The sequence below is a fragment of the Oryctolagus cuniculus genome, chromosome 4 (genome assembly GCF_964237555.1).
Source record: "Oryctolagus cuniculus chromosome 4, mOryCun1.1, whole genome shotgun sequence".
NCBI lineage: Eukaryota > Metazoa > Chordata > Mammalia > Lagomorpha > Leporidae > Oryctolagus > Oryctolagus cuniculus.
In genome coordinates, this window is record NC_091435.1 from 100,009,261 (window position 1) to 100,024,774 (window position 15,514).

The 15,514-nt window shown below is 41.9% G+C and overlaps 1 protein-coding gene across 25 annotated transcripts in view; it reads left to right on the forward strand.

Moving 5' to 3' along the window:
- PEX5L (peroxisomal biogenesis factor 5 like) overlaps window positions 1–15,514 on the forward strand; it is a 263,402-nt gene that overhangs the window by 240,746 nt on the left and 7,142 nt on the right. For all 25 annotated transcript variants that reach the window (XM_051818798.2, XM_051818799.2, XM_051818807.2 and 22 more), the window contains 6 exons: window positions 4,032–4,148; window positions 6,040–6,183; window positions 9,212–9,282; window positions 11,684–11,881; window positions 12,570–12,735; window positions 13,122–13,279. In XM_051818798.2, the coding sequence (XP_051674758.1) occupies window positions 4,032–4,148; window positions 6,040–6,183; window positions 9,212–9,282; window positions 11,684–11,881; window positions 12,570–12,735; window positions 13,122–13,279 (854 nt within the window). The remainder of the gene's footprint in view (window positions 1–4,031; window positions 4,149–6,039; window positions 6,184–9,211; window positions 9,283–11,683; window positions 11,882–12,569; window positions 12,736–13,121; window positions 13,280–15,514) is intronic.

Consider the following 15,514-nt stretch of genomic DNA (forward strand, 5'->3'; position numbering starts at 1 on the left):
TCAGGCCTTTTATCCACTTCCAAAGGGGCGTGGTCATGTAGCCTGATTGGCAGGCGGCACACAGGTGTGGTCAGATAGGGGGATGAGATCACACAGGGGAGTGGTGAAGGCATGGTCGTCCAGCTCACAAACCTTATTGAGTTTATCCCATATGCTTGCATACATCAGCTTTACCCACTGTGCCACAATGCCAGCCTCTAATAAAACCATTTTAGTTGCCATATAACAGTACTTGGAGAGGCTTTGACACAATTTTATTAACCTTGCTCCTATTTTTGAATAATTAGGTGTAAGGAAAAATGTAAATGAAGACAGGGAGAGTTTCTAGAAGAAAATGTATTGACAGCAAATTAAAACACCAGGATTTCCCAACATGTACATTTGACCTTTAGGATTCTGGGTAACCTTATGTTCATTCTTCATGTTTTTCTCAATGGTACAAAAACACCAGTGAGAACATCTGTTCTTCCTGAGCATCCCCCATGTGTTTGGTAGATACATTTTCTCATTTGGTCATCATAATAAAAAGTTGTTATTTATGTCTTCATTTTAAAAGTAAGCAAAACAGGACTCAGATAACTTGAACCCAGGAAAGAAACCTTCTCCCTCAACCTTCATACTGTGTACTTCATGTTTTTATGAGTATATGCTATTGTTACCTACAAGCTGTTCTGAAAAAATGGAAAAGAATTGCAAGCAATCACTCATTTCTGATGTAACACCTAAGCTTGTTACATGCTGAGTATAAAAATAATCTACCAAAATCCCAGGAAAATTAGAAAATCATTAAAAAATAAAAACCCCTCAGTCATGTCTTTAATGTTTAAAATTCAAGTGTGTTTTCAAGGTTCTCTAAAATTGATTTAAAATAGAAAAAAACACAGTGTTAATTGCAGCTACCTGAAGGAAATCTAGATTCTGAGACTGGATGAAAATTGATTATGCTAAAAGTAGTCTTCTGTAATTAAATGAATGCTGTGCCATGCACTTTAATTAGTCAGCAGTAACTTATTTGAGTAGTAACAGTGATTCCTAGGGTATCTCATTTAATGGGAGCCCAGCAGCCATACCTCAGCTGAGGCTCTGTTTTCCAGCCACTGCTCCAGTCTGAAACCTTAGGTAAGAAGACATAATCTTTTATAACTCAGGTGTGTACAATATAAATACTTTTCATTCTTTCATTCAGAAGGCATAACTTTTGAAGATTAATTTATTTATTTGAAAGGCAGAGTTACAGAGAGGCAGAGGTAGAGAGAGAGAGAGAGAGAGAGAGAGAGAGAGGTCTTCCACCCACTGGTTCACCCTGCAGATGGCCACAATGGCCGGAGCTCCGCCAATCCCAAGCCAGGAGCCAGGAGCTTCCTCCAGGTCTCCCATGTGCGTTCAGGGACCGAAGGACTTGGACCATCTTCTACTGCTTTCCCAGGCCATAGCAGAGAGCTGGATGGGAAGTGGAGCCTGAATTGGTGCCCATATGGGGATGCCAGCACTGCAGATGGTAGCGCACCACAGTGCTGGCCCCATACAATAGGCTTTAAACTGTGCTGCAAGCCGAAATCAGAAGTGGACCCTGAACTTGAACTGATATGGGATGCCAGTGTCTCAAGCTGAGTCTTAACCCTTATGCTAAACACCTGCCCTGAATTTCAAGGATTCCTAACAGGGGAAAGTATCTGCCTTAGGAAGTATGCAAAGTCCTCTGCCTCTACATCCCCCAGGGGGGATATAGGAAATTAATAAACAATGTAAAGTTCCCCAAATAGATTTTTCTTCATGTCTAAGGCAGGTAAGTTGTACTCCCAACTTTAAGAAGTTATAGAATAATCAGAAAGCATGAAAAGTTAAAAGAACCAAGAAAAACATCTCCCATCAGCTCCTTTCATCTCCAGAGTGATATTAACACGGGAGAGTGTTGTCTCCGCATCTTTTATCTAGCCATTGCATTTATATATTTGAGATCATTCTGTCTGCACAATTTGACATTGTACTAGCAAGATTCATGCAAAAAGAAATCTGGGATTTTATTGCTGACCTTCACGGGACTGCCATCAGTCATTCCTGTGTTTCCAGCGTCTCAGTTACGAGTTGTCAAGGCCTTTGCTGCCCTGAGCCTTCATGGATGGAAGGCTCCCACCAAAGGGACAGAACCTACTTCAAGGCTAGCAGTGAACATTCTGAGCATAGAAAAGGAGGAGATGGAGACTGACTATTTCTTTAGCAGTTTGGGATTAATCACCCCAGCGTGGTTCATATTCACTGCACATTGGTATCCATGAGAGATAGGTCATGGTTATTCAGAGCAATCTGGAAGGCAGAGTTCTTGCTTCAGGTCATCCATCCTAGAGCAGACCAGGAGGATTAAAAGGTCACGTTGATAGGGTTGTCACAGGACTTAGAATCACAGAAAGAGATTCCCAAGTTAAAAGTGTGAAACCCAGTCCTAGATACAGATATGCAAGGGATATCTCTTTTTTGTTGTTGTTGCTTTTTCTTTAAAAAATACTAATAAAGTTGTTTCCAAACATAACTCTCAGCAAACTTGTAGGTAACTTAGACTGCGGCATGGACTCCAGGAGACTCACAGAGCGCTGGAAAACAAGGGCAGCGTCGACCCTCTTGTCTGCACTGCCACTGCTAACTGCCATCCAAGCCAAAGTGGTTCACTGGAATTCAGTTTCTATTTCCCTGCCATGTGGGGGTCCCAAATTGCCCCTCCACAGCTATGCCCCCCATCAGCCATCCTTCTCTGAGGCCAGGCCAGCTGGCCTGGGAACCACCTATAAGTACCACTCAGCAGATCCCACCACCCTCCATCTCTTTCCCTATCCGTGGCACTGTTCCCTAGCTCTCTTAAATTCTGTAAACACTCATTCCTACTTTCCCCCTTTGGGCCACCTAACATACTCTCTTCAGGCCTAACTGAAAAGGAACCAGCGACAGCTCTTGTAGAATTCTGCTTCAGTCTAGAAACATGTACCTCCCAGGAAGTAAAAAAATAGCCTGTTTCCCTTATAGATGATGTAATGGGGGAGGGGCCACAAAGTCAAAGCTTTCAAAAGATCATTCTGCCATAGAAAAGGTCTTGGAGAGGAATCAGTCAAGTTCACACCCAGAGCCAGGGTTCTTAATTTTTTAGCACCAAGAGGTCAAAGTTGCCATAAGCTGTTCAGTGTGGATCCTGTGAATCCTGGCTTTGACATGATAACTCTTTGGGTCTGCTTTCTCCTAGCACAGTGTTTGGCACAGAGAGCAGGATCAACATGTTACTTTCCCTTTCCATAGCTGACTGGCTTTCCAGATCACTGCCCAGACAGTCTCAAAGCAGTCGTGTTCATTCCTCATTCCCTAAGAGCACCCTTCCCAATGTATGCCTGGGGCCCACACTTGAAACTGCATGAGTACAGATGGTGCCCCATTCAAGGTGGTTTTACTTAACAAATTTTCAACTTTGCGGTGGTGCCATGAAAATACTCATTTAGTGGGAACAGTGCTTCAAATTCTGAGTTTTGCTTTGTTCTCAGATTAGTGATAGGAGATACAAGGCTGTCTTATGATACTGGGCAGCAAGCAGAAGTCTCAGCTCCCAATCAGTCCTTGATCTGAAAGAGAAGCAACCGATATCCTTGTGCCCTGTGTTGCTAAACTGCAATGTTTGGTAGGGTAGGTGTATTAAATGCATTTCCAACTTACATCGTCAGTTGTTGATGGGTTTCTGAGTACATAATGCCATCATAAGTCTAGGAGCTTCTATAGTGGATTTTTAGCTGAATTGTACATGTGATCCTGAGTCTTCCATAGTAGTTACTTTCCGATGTGAGAAAGTCAGGACCAGTCCACTTCAACACCTTGAGCACTCTGTACCCTCCAGAAGCTCTTCACCCATGAGTATCCCTGGATGTGGCCACTCTGGACATTTCCCTTCTCCTCTGCACTCATTTTTTGATCTGCAAGGAAAAATATTTCTCTGGGAATGAACCACATGACGTAGCATATTCTTAAACTCACCTCTCTTCACTTTTCCTGTCTCCTAGTCAGATACAGAGTTTTGGGATAAGATGCAAGCAGAATGGGAAGAAATGGCCAGGAGAAACTGGATATCTGAGAACCAAGAATCCCAGACTCAAGTGACAATCTCAGCCAGTGAGAAGGTAAGAATCTGTTCTTACAAAAGCTCACCTATTTTCTCAACCTCTTCAGATCACATTTTATAGTCAATAACTACTTTGTCAAAAATCCGAAAATTGAAAACACAACTTAATGTCAATCTGACCTAGAGGAAATACTAATACATGGAAACAGAATAATCCAATGTGTGGAGGCAGCCAAGCTGGAAGGAAACACTCTTATTTTTATCAGCATTCAGATAGTTTGGCAGCCAACTGCAGCTTGGATCCTGACTGCTGGCCAGTTGCTGAACTGGCATTTAGGGTTGGAACAAGAATGGGGCTTATCCCACAATGCCAGTCATGTGAGTCCTGTCCGTGTGTTAGCAACAGAAGTGATGTCAGTGGCAAGGAAGGAATGGGGTTTACAGCTGCTATTTCACAGGCCATCATTGCACAGCCTCAAAGAAACTTAATGGAAAAGGCGCTGCTCCCACTGCCAGGTCAAGTCCTGAGGGGATTTCTCAACGAGTCTCCCCTGATAGGAGCCCCAGAAAAGGTCCAGTGCAGTGAGCAATCGGCCGTGTTATGCAGGAAGTCCCAGTGGTTCTGCAATGGTTGGTAGTTCTCCAAAGAGCATAATAATAAAAAGATGAACAAGGGGATTTCAGAAGTTTCATGGAAAATGCATATTATGAAAAAACTGTGCATGATTTCAATGTTTCACATTAAAATAAACATCTTTAATTCCATTTTTCCACAAACTTACCGAAGTACCCACGTACAGTAGGTGGTATATTTCTGGGGAGTAGGTAGGCAGCACTTTACAAAAATATTTCTATAAAGAGTCAGTATTTTCAAAATATTAGGGGGAAATGGTTAAAATGAAAAGAATAAAGAAAGTAGGAAAGTGGGAAAACAGATTCCAAATTATTAACAGTGGTTATAATTAGGTGTGGCATTATGAGTAATTTTTTGTGGTTTTCTTTGTAGTATTTGGTATCATCTAGAATTTATACAAGGTTGGGGGCCAGCGCTGTGGCACAGTAGGTTAATCCTCCTCCTGCGGTGCCAGCATCCCATATGGATGCCGGTTCTAGTCCCGGCTGCTCCTCTTCCAATCCAGCTCCCTGCTGTGGCCTGGGAAAGCAATGGAGAATGGCCCAAGTCCTTGGGCCCTGCACCCACATGGGAGACCTGGAGGAGGCTCCTGATTCCTGGCTCCTGGCTTCAGATCAACACAGCTCCGGCTGTTGTGGCCATTTGGGGAGTGAACCAGCAAAGGGAAGACCTTTCTCTCTGTCTTTCTCCCTCACTGTCTGTGACTCTACTTATCAAATAAATAAATAAAATCTTTTAAAAACATTTTAAAAATTTATACAAGGTAATAAAATTTATACCATTAAAATTTACTACATTCATAATTAGAAACTAGTAATTTTGGGGGCCGGTGCGGTGGCGCACTAGATTAATCCTCTGCCTGCAGTGCCAGCATCCCATATGGGCGCTGGGTTCTAGTCCCGGTTGTTCCTCTTCCAGTCCAGCTCTCTGCTGTGGCCCGGGAAGGCAGTGGAGGATGGCCCAAGTGCTTGGGCGCCTGCACCCACGTGGGAGACCAGGAGAGAAGCTCCTGGCTCCTGGCTTTGGATCAGCGTAGCTCCGGCCGTGGCGTCCATTTGGGGGCTGAACCAATGGAAGGAAGATCTTTCTCTCTGTCTCTCTCTCTCACTGTCTGTAACTCTACCTGTCAAATAAATAAATAAAAATCTTTTTAAAAAAAAAGAAACTAATAATTTTTTAAAAGGAAAAGTACTCATTTAAGTTTAAATTGCATAAAATCATTAAATAAGTGAGTTAAAAGTTGAAGAGAACTTACTGAAGGTGAGAAAGGCGAGATGAAGCAGTGGGTTGTGTAAGCCCCCGCTCTGTGTTGCAGGGATATTACTTTCACACTGAGAACCCCTTCAAGGACTGGCCGGGAGCGTTTGAAGAAGGTCTGAAGAGACTAAAGGAAGGAGACCTGCCAGTCACCATCCTGTTCATGGAGGCAGCAATTCTGCAGGACCCTGGAGATGCTGAGGTGCCATCCCCCTTCTTCCTGCTGCGTGTGCCAATGAGGGAGACTCGGTGGGCCAGGCTTGTGCTGGGAAGCCTTTTCACGGTGAAAAGGCTCCCAAAGGAGTTCACTGGGCTTAGTATACTTGTTTGAAAGTTATACATAGTCACTTGTTTTCTAAGGAAGTCTCTTACCTACAGTGCCTGCAGGGTCCAAAGATAAAGGTTGAGGGCAGGAAATGAAAAATCAAAACTGCCAACCTGAAAGCTAGCAAGTTGCTTTCGGGGGCAACGTGTAGCTTTGTCTGGTCTCAGGTCACACCAAGAATCATCCTCGGTTTACTCACTCAACATTTCCTGAGCATACACCGTATCCCAAAATATTGTGCCAGGTCCTGGCTTAAGATATTGAGAAGCTGGGAAAATATAACAGTTGAAAAGACACATTTATGGTCTGTCTGGGGGAAAAGGTAGCCAAGTCAATGAAATGTAATAAATGCCATGTCCCAGGATGCACTGGATACCAGCAGAGCAGAAAGAAGGACGCCTAACCCAGTCTTCTGTGCTGTGAGTCCAAAGCTGAGTTTTGCAGTGGGGAAGATCAAAGATAACAGGAGAGCTGGGTTGTTAAGAGAGAATGGTGCGTGGGTAGGCAGAGGGGCAGGAAGCCACCTGTCAGGTAGAAAGCAGAGCAGTAGAGGGAGATGAGAAGAAATAGGCAAGAGTTGCATGCCATCTGAAGGTCATGAGAAATCACACAGAGATTGTTGTCAAGAGAGGCGTCCGGTCAGATTGCACCTTAGAAAAATCTCTTTCTTGAGATAGAAAGGGTGACTGGAGGCAGAGGTGTTCAAGGCTCCCAAAGAGGTTCTGTAGCTCTGTCTGAGTCTATTCAATTTCCAAACCTCTGCAGGCCTGTAATAAGATAGTGGCAAGGGTGTAAAGGCTTCTTGTTTGCAATCTTAAGGAATCATCCAATATGGGATATTCCCAGAGGAACCTGCAGAAATTTTAGGGACAGGTATAAATGATCCTGAGAAGACAATGTAGACCAGGGGTTAATTACACTTCTAGGCTCTGCTATCCTGAGTAGACTAAAATCCCTGTCCTGCCCATTAGCAGTGTAACCTGGGACAAATCACTGAAACTCTTCATGTTTGTTCCTCATCTGCAAAGTGGAAATCGGAATTGGTAACAATCTCATTGGGTGTTGTGAGGATAAATTAGTTCAGACAAATAAAGTGCTCAGCTCAGTGTCCGGCACATCAACAGTTAGGCTTCATTGTTATTGGTTTATTGAGTTTGCATATGAATCATAAGTAAATTAATTACTAGTTAAAGCCCTAATGTCTTGTCTGTCAAAATGACTAGGGTGAAATGAAATTGAACTTTGACCTGAAATTCTGAACTAAAATGTTGGAATTTTTAAAAGATATATGAATAGGTATAGAAAAAAATCATTACATTAATATAAAACTACAGTCCACTCCCCCTAAAATAATGTCACAGCTGCCATCTTGGATTTGTGTTTTATGAAATGTTTTCATGTATATTGCATCACTTGATACCTTAACCCTGGGAGGGTAAAGTATACATTACTATCCCTGATTCATAACTGAGAAAATCAGAGTCCTTGGTAACTAATGGACCCCAGGCAAGGGCCCAGGACTCCTGAATCCATAGAGACCCCCAGGACAAGATAATGAATGCTCTGTGGGTAGTGAAGATGACACCGTGGCCTAGGGCTGGAAAGAAGCCCCTGGAGAAAGAGCGTCTCTTTAGGCTTTTCCTAAGCAGGACTCTAAGCTACATGGAAGGTGAAATCAAAAGAAAGGCTGCCCTATGTGTGCTTGAAAGATTAAAAAGAACCTGATATTCCGGGAGGAAATGATCAGTATTTTATGAGTCAATATTGTATGCATAATAATAACCCAGGAGGGGAAAAGCTAATACAACTTTAATGACTCTATGTGCCTTCCTATAGCTTTGTTTTAAAATGCCTGTAACTTTGATTTCTAGAATAGGAGAATCCTACCCGCCCCAAACATTTTGAAATTCCTAAGACAGTAGTACATCCCTACCCTTAGCAAATTTGAGGATGGTGTGTTCAAGGGGGCTTCAAAAAGTTCATGGAAAATTCATGTCATCTTTTAATTCCACTTTTCCAGAACTTTGTGAAACCCTTTCTTATAATGAGGTTTTTCCCATGTATATTACTTTTCTAATGGTGTAAGTCATATTGCTCTCCTAAGTGTATAGACAGAATTATGCCATATTAAAAAGTTCCATTCTAGATATTAAAAATGGTTATCTGCTTGAAGGTGTTCTTCATAGTTTTTACAATAGCAAAGGATAGGAAACAACCTTAGCACAATATGGAAATTAGTTAAGTCACAGGATATCAATCCAACAAAATTTCAATTTAAAAAGATAAGGATTTTTTAATTTGAAAAAAAGTGCTTAATACACAATATAAAATATAAGTGAAGACTATAAAATTACACATACATTTTGATTATATTTTATATGTGCTTTACACATTTTAACTGTGATTACATTAGAGGAGTGAACTCACTGTGGAGAGTTTTGCTTTTCTTGGTTCCTAAATTTTTGGTGACCTTTTCTAATAACTGCTAGATTTTCATCTCTACAAGCTAATTTCATGTTGTACATCCTAAGATGTCCATTGTAAACTTTATTCAGCTACATTTTGGAGTTATGTTTCTACCCCTTTTCCTCACAGTTGTATATTTGTTATTTAGATTTAGATTTTAAGATACCTAATGTCATGACATCAGTAATTCAGAGGTTTCCATAGTACTTGATTACAGGAAAGAAAAATACTGAGTTTGGAAATAATGATGGAGAATCTTGACTTACATGCCATAAGAGAGTTTGAAGGGAGCAATGCATGTAGTCTTTTCCCTTTTTGTAGTTCTCACCTCTGAGTCAGGCTGCTCTTCTTGGGGAATCTGTCACAGGTAAACACACCACCTAAAGCCCTTCAGTAATCCTGCTTTGTCTTGTAGTACTAACATCAGTTGTTTTCATAGGCATGGCAGTTCCTGGGGATAACCCAAGCAGAGAATGAAAATGAACAAGCAGCCATTGTCGCCCTCCAGAGGTAGATGAAGCTAAGTGCAAAATCTTGGGCCTGGTGGATACTTGTTAATGGATGTGCTGTGTTTTAAATTTGTCTTTTGACCCTTATTGAAGTACAATGTAAAGATTTTGGCCAAGAGGCTAGAGTTAACCTACAGCAGGTTAAGCCACCATCTGCAATGCTGTCATCCCATATCAGAGAGCTGATTCAAGTCCCATATATTCTGCTTCCAATCTAGCTCCCTTCTAATGTACCTAGTAAGGCAATAGAAGACAGCCCAGGTACCTGTGCCCCTGTCAAAATGACTAGGGTGAAATGAAATTTAACTTTGACCTGAAATTCTGGACTAAAATATTGGAATTTTTAAAAGATATAGAAATCATTACAGAAAACAATCATTACATTAATATAAAACTACAGTCCACTCCCCCAAAATAACGTCACAGTTGTCATCTTAGATTTGTAAATGCTGTGTTTTATGAGGTGTTTTCGTGTATGTTATATCACTTGATATACTAACCCTGGTAGGTTACTATATACAATTCACAATGAGAAAACCAGGATCCTTGGCAAGGACCCAGTGAGTGTCCAAAGTAGAGTTTCTGGCTCCTGGCTTCAGCCAGGCATTTAAGGAGTGAGGTGGAAGGACTCTCTCTCTCTCTCTCTCTCTCTCTCCCACTTTCAAATAAATAAAATTCTTATTTAAAAAAAAGAGACAGTTCAGCCAGAATAAGCACTGAGATGGCCAATATCTATTACTCACCCTTAACTCTGGAAAATAAGAACTTATGATAAAATAATGTTCCTAAAGCAGAGTTTGCTGAATGCAAATGAATTAATGTTTACTACCACCAAAGAAAGCCTACATTAACAACAGTTAAAATGGCTATAATGAATTCTTACTAGCTTTTTAGTTTTCTGCAGCCCCTGAAAGTTTCCTTAAAGAAAAGTGTACTCAAAATACTGACTAAAAGTTCGACTACTTTGGGGTGGGGAGGTGGAAACAGTGGGTAGGTGTAGCAGCACACCTTACTTGATTAGAGTCCCTATTAAACCTTGGAAAACAGCCTCTACCAAATATACCTCTATTTTCCCTCCCTCTTTCCTGTAAGCACTTTTAATGCAGTTCTGTAGGAAAAGTATATGTGGGTATGGGTGTATGTGTGTGTGTGTGTTTAATGCATATGTTCCATATATGTATCTGTGTGTGTGTGTGTGTGTGTGTGGTATAAATCCTAGAGTTTTGCAACTTAGAATGTAAGAATTCTATATCCTCATAATTCTAGAGCTTTGCAATCCTAGAATCCTAGATTTCAAGATTCCATTGGTATCTGGTGGTATAATGGCTCCTGGTGCCTTGAGAATCTTTTCATAGAGAATTTGGGAACAGGAAAGGTCAAAGTCAAACAAATAGTATGTAACAAAGTCATAACTTATACCCTCAGCTCCTGTCTTCAAGTCTGGAACTCTCTGGGCCAGTGGTTCTTAATCCTGCATTAAAAATCGCAGTAGAATTTTAAAAAATGAAAAAAGAAGATGCCTAAGCACATAGCAGAGATTATGATTTCATTGACTGGAGCTGGGGGCCAAGAGTTAGTAGATGAAAAATCCCCCCCCCCAAGTGTTTCCAATGTACATTCAGAGTCAAGAACTTCTCTGCCCTGTCGGATAGTTTCTGGGAGGCTGGGACCTGCACTGAGGTGTTAGGTACTGCCGAGGGCTTGCTACGCAGTCTTATCCTGGAACAACCAGGTCACCATTATGTGGGAGGTTGTCAGACCTGCACAACTTCGGACCCTCCCTCAGGACTACTGAACCAGAATCTGAATTTTGCATGGTCCCCAGATGATTTGCATGCACTTCAAAATTCAGAAAGCCCCTGCTAGGGGGCTGTAGAATGGAATGAGGCTGAGCAGTCCTCGCCTCCTTCAGTACCCCAGTAGTCTGGAAACACAGACCTTTCCCTCTCCTTTGCAAACATTGTACAATCTTTCATTTTAGGATGTCCAAATGTGGTTCAAGTCAGTTTTCTTTGGGGATAAGGGCATTTAATATATTAGTAGTAAAACAGAAGTATTTTAAAAAATGATATCCCCTGTAACTCCCTAGATTAACTACTAATAAATTTTGTGCAGGAATTAGGCACAGCTCCTGTAGTTTTAAAGACATTTATTAAAGTTACCAAACCTGGCAATCATCAGGATTAGGTGTAACATTTTCAAAACTAAGCTTAGGTCACAATTCTCATATGGACAAACAGGGTGCTTTGCAGGGACTTGACATAAACAAACTTAACAATCCTTCTGTGATCTTTAATTAACAAAATCTTCACATTTTCTGTAGAACTGCTAGATGTTGGCTCAAAAGAATCTGAAGTTGATTCCTGTTTCTCCTGTTTGAGTCTGTTTTTGCCTTCTTTCAGGTGCTTGGAATTACAGCCTAACAATTTGAAAGCGCTGATGGCTCTGGCTGTGAGTTACACCAACACTGGCCATCAGCAGGATGCTTGTGACGCTCTCAAGAACTGGATTAAGCAAAATCCAAAGTACAAATACCTTGTGAAGAGCAAGAAAGGATCTCCGGGTCTCACCCGACGGTTGTCCAAGTCCCCGGTTGATAGGTATCCTTTCCACTGTATTACAGAGAGCAGTGAACCACCCATATACAGAATTCATCACCTTGAGGGTAACTAATCAGCCTCAGATCCCGCCACCACGCGCTCCCGAGGGGTTTAGAGGACCGCATTCTGCTAGCAGAGCAGTGCTGATTAGAAATAGTTATGCTGAGACCAGATCCAATCTTCGGACGCATGACCCACCTAGTGGGCACTTGCAAACATTTATCTGAGTCCCATATGTGAAAGCCAAATGCTTTAGACATATAATTCACCTGAAGTGATGCTTCAAATTTTAGAAAGCCAACGGATTAGGAATGAGGAAAAATGAAAGTCCTTTCTTCTAGGAATTGTATGCTCTATCACAGTAAATCCTGATGTTAAGTTGTTTCTCATGAAGGCCTTGAGAAGCAGCTGTGGGGCTTTTCACTTTGGTACTTGTAGGGTCAGCTGAACTGTCTTTGTGAAGACCTTACTTAGAACAGTCTGAATCTGTGCGTGACAAAATATTTCATGAAAATCATCTATTTTTTAATATTCAGTATTCATAGTTCTCCCATTAAGCAAAGATATTTTAAGCAAAATTTTCCAATCTGTATGAAGAGAGACTTCTTGAAATAGTGTCGAGATTTAATAGTAAATCATTTATGCCCAGGCTATTTGAATTGCAAATCTAATTTTTTTCTCTTGGTAGCTCCGTTCTGGAAGGAGTGAAAGAACTGTATCTGGAAGCTGCCCACCAAAATGGAGATATGATCGACCCTGATCTACAGACAGGGCTGGGGGTTCTGTTCCACTTGAGTGGAGAATTTAATAGAGCAATTGATGCATTTAACGCTGCCTTAACTGTTCGGCCAGAGGTAAGGAAGCAAGAGCAGCAAAACACCCCACGATTCTCTGTAGCATGTTTTCACAGGCCACACTCTCCACATTGCCTCTACTATTTATTTCCAACTCCAGTGGTTTAAAGTGATCAGTGCTAATGACATGCCACTTTGGCTGCTAATACTGAAATGCCTGCATTAGCAACATCAATTAATGACAGCATCAAATGGTCACTACTCTAATGAATGAGAGTCGTTTCACAAAGTTTTCTATAAAAAGTTTTGAGTAATTCACCTCACATGGTACCTGTCCATGAACACTGGCTCAGTTTCCAGCTATCTCCTCTCCTCTGCAGACATATGGCAATACTCTGTCCCCGTGGCTTGTCCGGGTTGCTAGAGAGTTCTCATTTTGTCTCCAGGACTATTCATTATGGAACCGTCTTGGGGCGACCTTGGCCAATGGAGACCGCAGCGAGGAAGCGGTGGAGGCCTACACGCGAGCATTGGAGATTCAGCCAGGCTTCATCCGGTCCAGATACAACCTGGGAATCAGCTGCATCAACCTGGGAGCCTACAGGTGAAATGTGGTGACAGCCTGAGAACCCAAAGCCTCACTCAGGGTTGATGTTGAATGAACAGAAAGAGTGTTTCCAAGTAAAAATTCCTCCTGCTGTAGGAGTGTTCCCCCTCCTTCCCTTGAGGGTGAACACCAGACTTTGAGACCCCGAGGCCTTTGTCAGCAGAAACACCTGCATCTCTGGGTCTCTAGCTATTTTTTTTTAATATTTATTTATTTATTTGACAGGTAGAGTTATAGACAGTGAGAGAGAGAGACAGAAAGAAAGGTCTTCCTTCCGATGGTTCACTCCTGTAATGGCCACTATGGCCAGCACTACACCAATCCGAAGCCAGGAGCCAGGTGCTTCTTCCTGGTCTCTCATGCAGTTGCAGGGGCCCAAGCACTTGGGCCATCCTCCACTGCCCTCCTGGGGCCACAGCAGAGAGCTGGACTGGAAGAGGAGCAACCAGGACAGAATCCGGTGCCCATATGGGATAACGGCGCTGAAGCGGAGGATTAACCAAGTGAACCACGGCGCCGGCCCCATCTGGGTCTCTAGCTTTAGAGAGCAGCAATCACCAGAGCTCTTGGGAAGTCTGGGTTCCCACACCCCTCCCCTGGGGATTCTGATTTGATCAGTCTGGGTGAGGATGAGTTATCTGAGTTTTTGACATCCCCACAGGCAGCTCTTTAATAAGCATGCACAGTACAATCTTTCATTTTTAAGTTAAGAATAAAAGGAACCCTGGGCATGAATGAGGAACACTGCAAAAGGGCTTAGGAAGGTCCCAGAACCAGTTTTTGGAAAAGCAAAGGCAGTAGTCCTGGTTTCTAAATCTAATGTATTAATAGAATTGGGGCTGGGGAAACTGGTAGGTTCATGGTTTAAACTGCCTTTCTCATTCAAATCTCACCGTTTGTCGATATCATGCAGGTACACATCTTTTCTTTCTCCCACTAACAGGGCTCTGTATGAGGTTTATTTCTTTGGGTAATGAAAGTATGATTTTTTTTATCTTCCTTTTCTACTTTTTTTATTTCCTAAGTAAACAAGTATTGCTTTCATAATTGGAAAAATGAGAACTAAAGGTTAGTTTTAACCCTACCAAAAAAATGTAATCCCTTTCTAATTCTCAGAAAGAACAATGCTTTGGTAGTAATCAAACAAGCTTCAGTTAAATCACAGCTCTGCCATTTACTGATTTTATGACTCTGGGTATACAACGTGGAGTCTCAATTTTTTCACTTGTAAAGACAGAAAGAGAGAGAGAGAGAGAGAGAGAGAATAATAACTCCCTTGCAGGACTGCTGTACAGGATAAATGTATTGCCTAACAGAGCAGATGCCCACTGCTTAGACAGCAATTCTTACTCATTCTTATTATGATTATTCATCACTAGTATCCTTACTGCTATGGTTTTATTTACTTAAGTTCCCAGAGAGCTACGTAAGTAGTTGGCATTCTTTTGGCATCTGAACAATTGCCTGGCTCAGCCCTAGCCGTTGTGGTCATGTGAATGAACCAGTGAACTGCAGTTCTATCCATCTGTCTCTATGTCAAAAAAAAATTTAATAAAGAAACTGTTCATACATACGTGTGTTAAATATTTGTAAGCCGTTCACATATACACATGTATAATCATCAGGGCTCCCCAAAAGACTCTGAGTTCACAAGTTTGGGAAGAGGTTTCAAATATCTTCATGCAAAAACCTGGAGTTGTTTGACAAGGCCAACAAGTCAGAGCCTTCTGTTACTCTCCAGTCTCTCTGAGACCACTGCCACAATCCAGGGGCTGGGAGCAGCCGGTGAATGAGGGGGTTCCAAGATCTTCCTGGCTCCAGAGTCTAGGATTAGGAGAAAAAAGTGAGGGAGAGTCTCATTAGAGCTGCCACCCTGTGAGGAGGGAGCAGAAAGGGTCTGTACAGTAGATTCCTGTGGTCATTTTCTTATAAATCCTCTCTTGCATGATCACAAGAAAACCAGAATAGAGGATGATTAGAGCACCCAGTTCACTCCGTTACTCACGTTGCTACAGACAGCACCCTTCTGCTTTTTGCTGTCAGGAAGATCTAGCAATGTAGATAAGCAAATGCCTAGATAATGTGCCCTGAAATTAGAAATCTGGCCTCTCTTTCAAGGTTTCTTACCACATGCTTAATAACTACCTTGCATGATAAGAGAGATCAAGTGTATGAAAAAAGTAAAGCAGATACAAAATAAGTGGTGTAATTGAATTTAGCCAGGATTAGTTT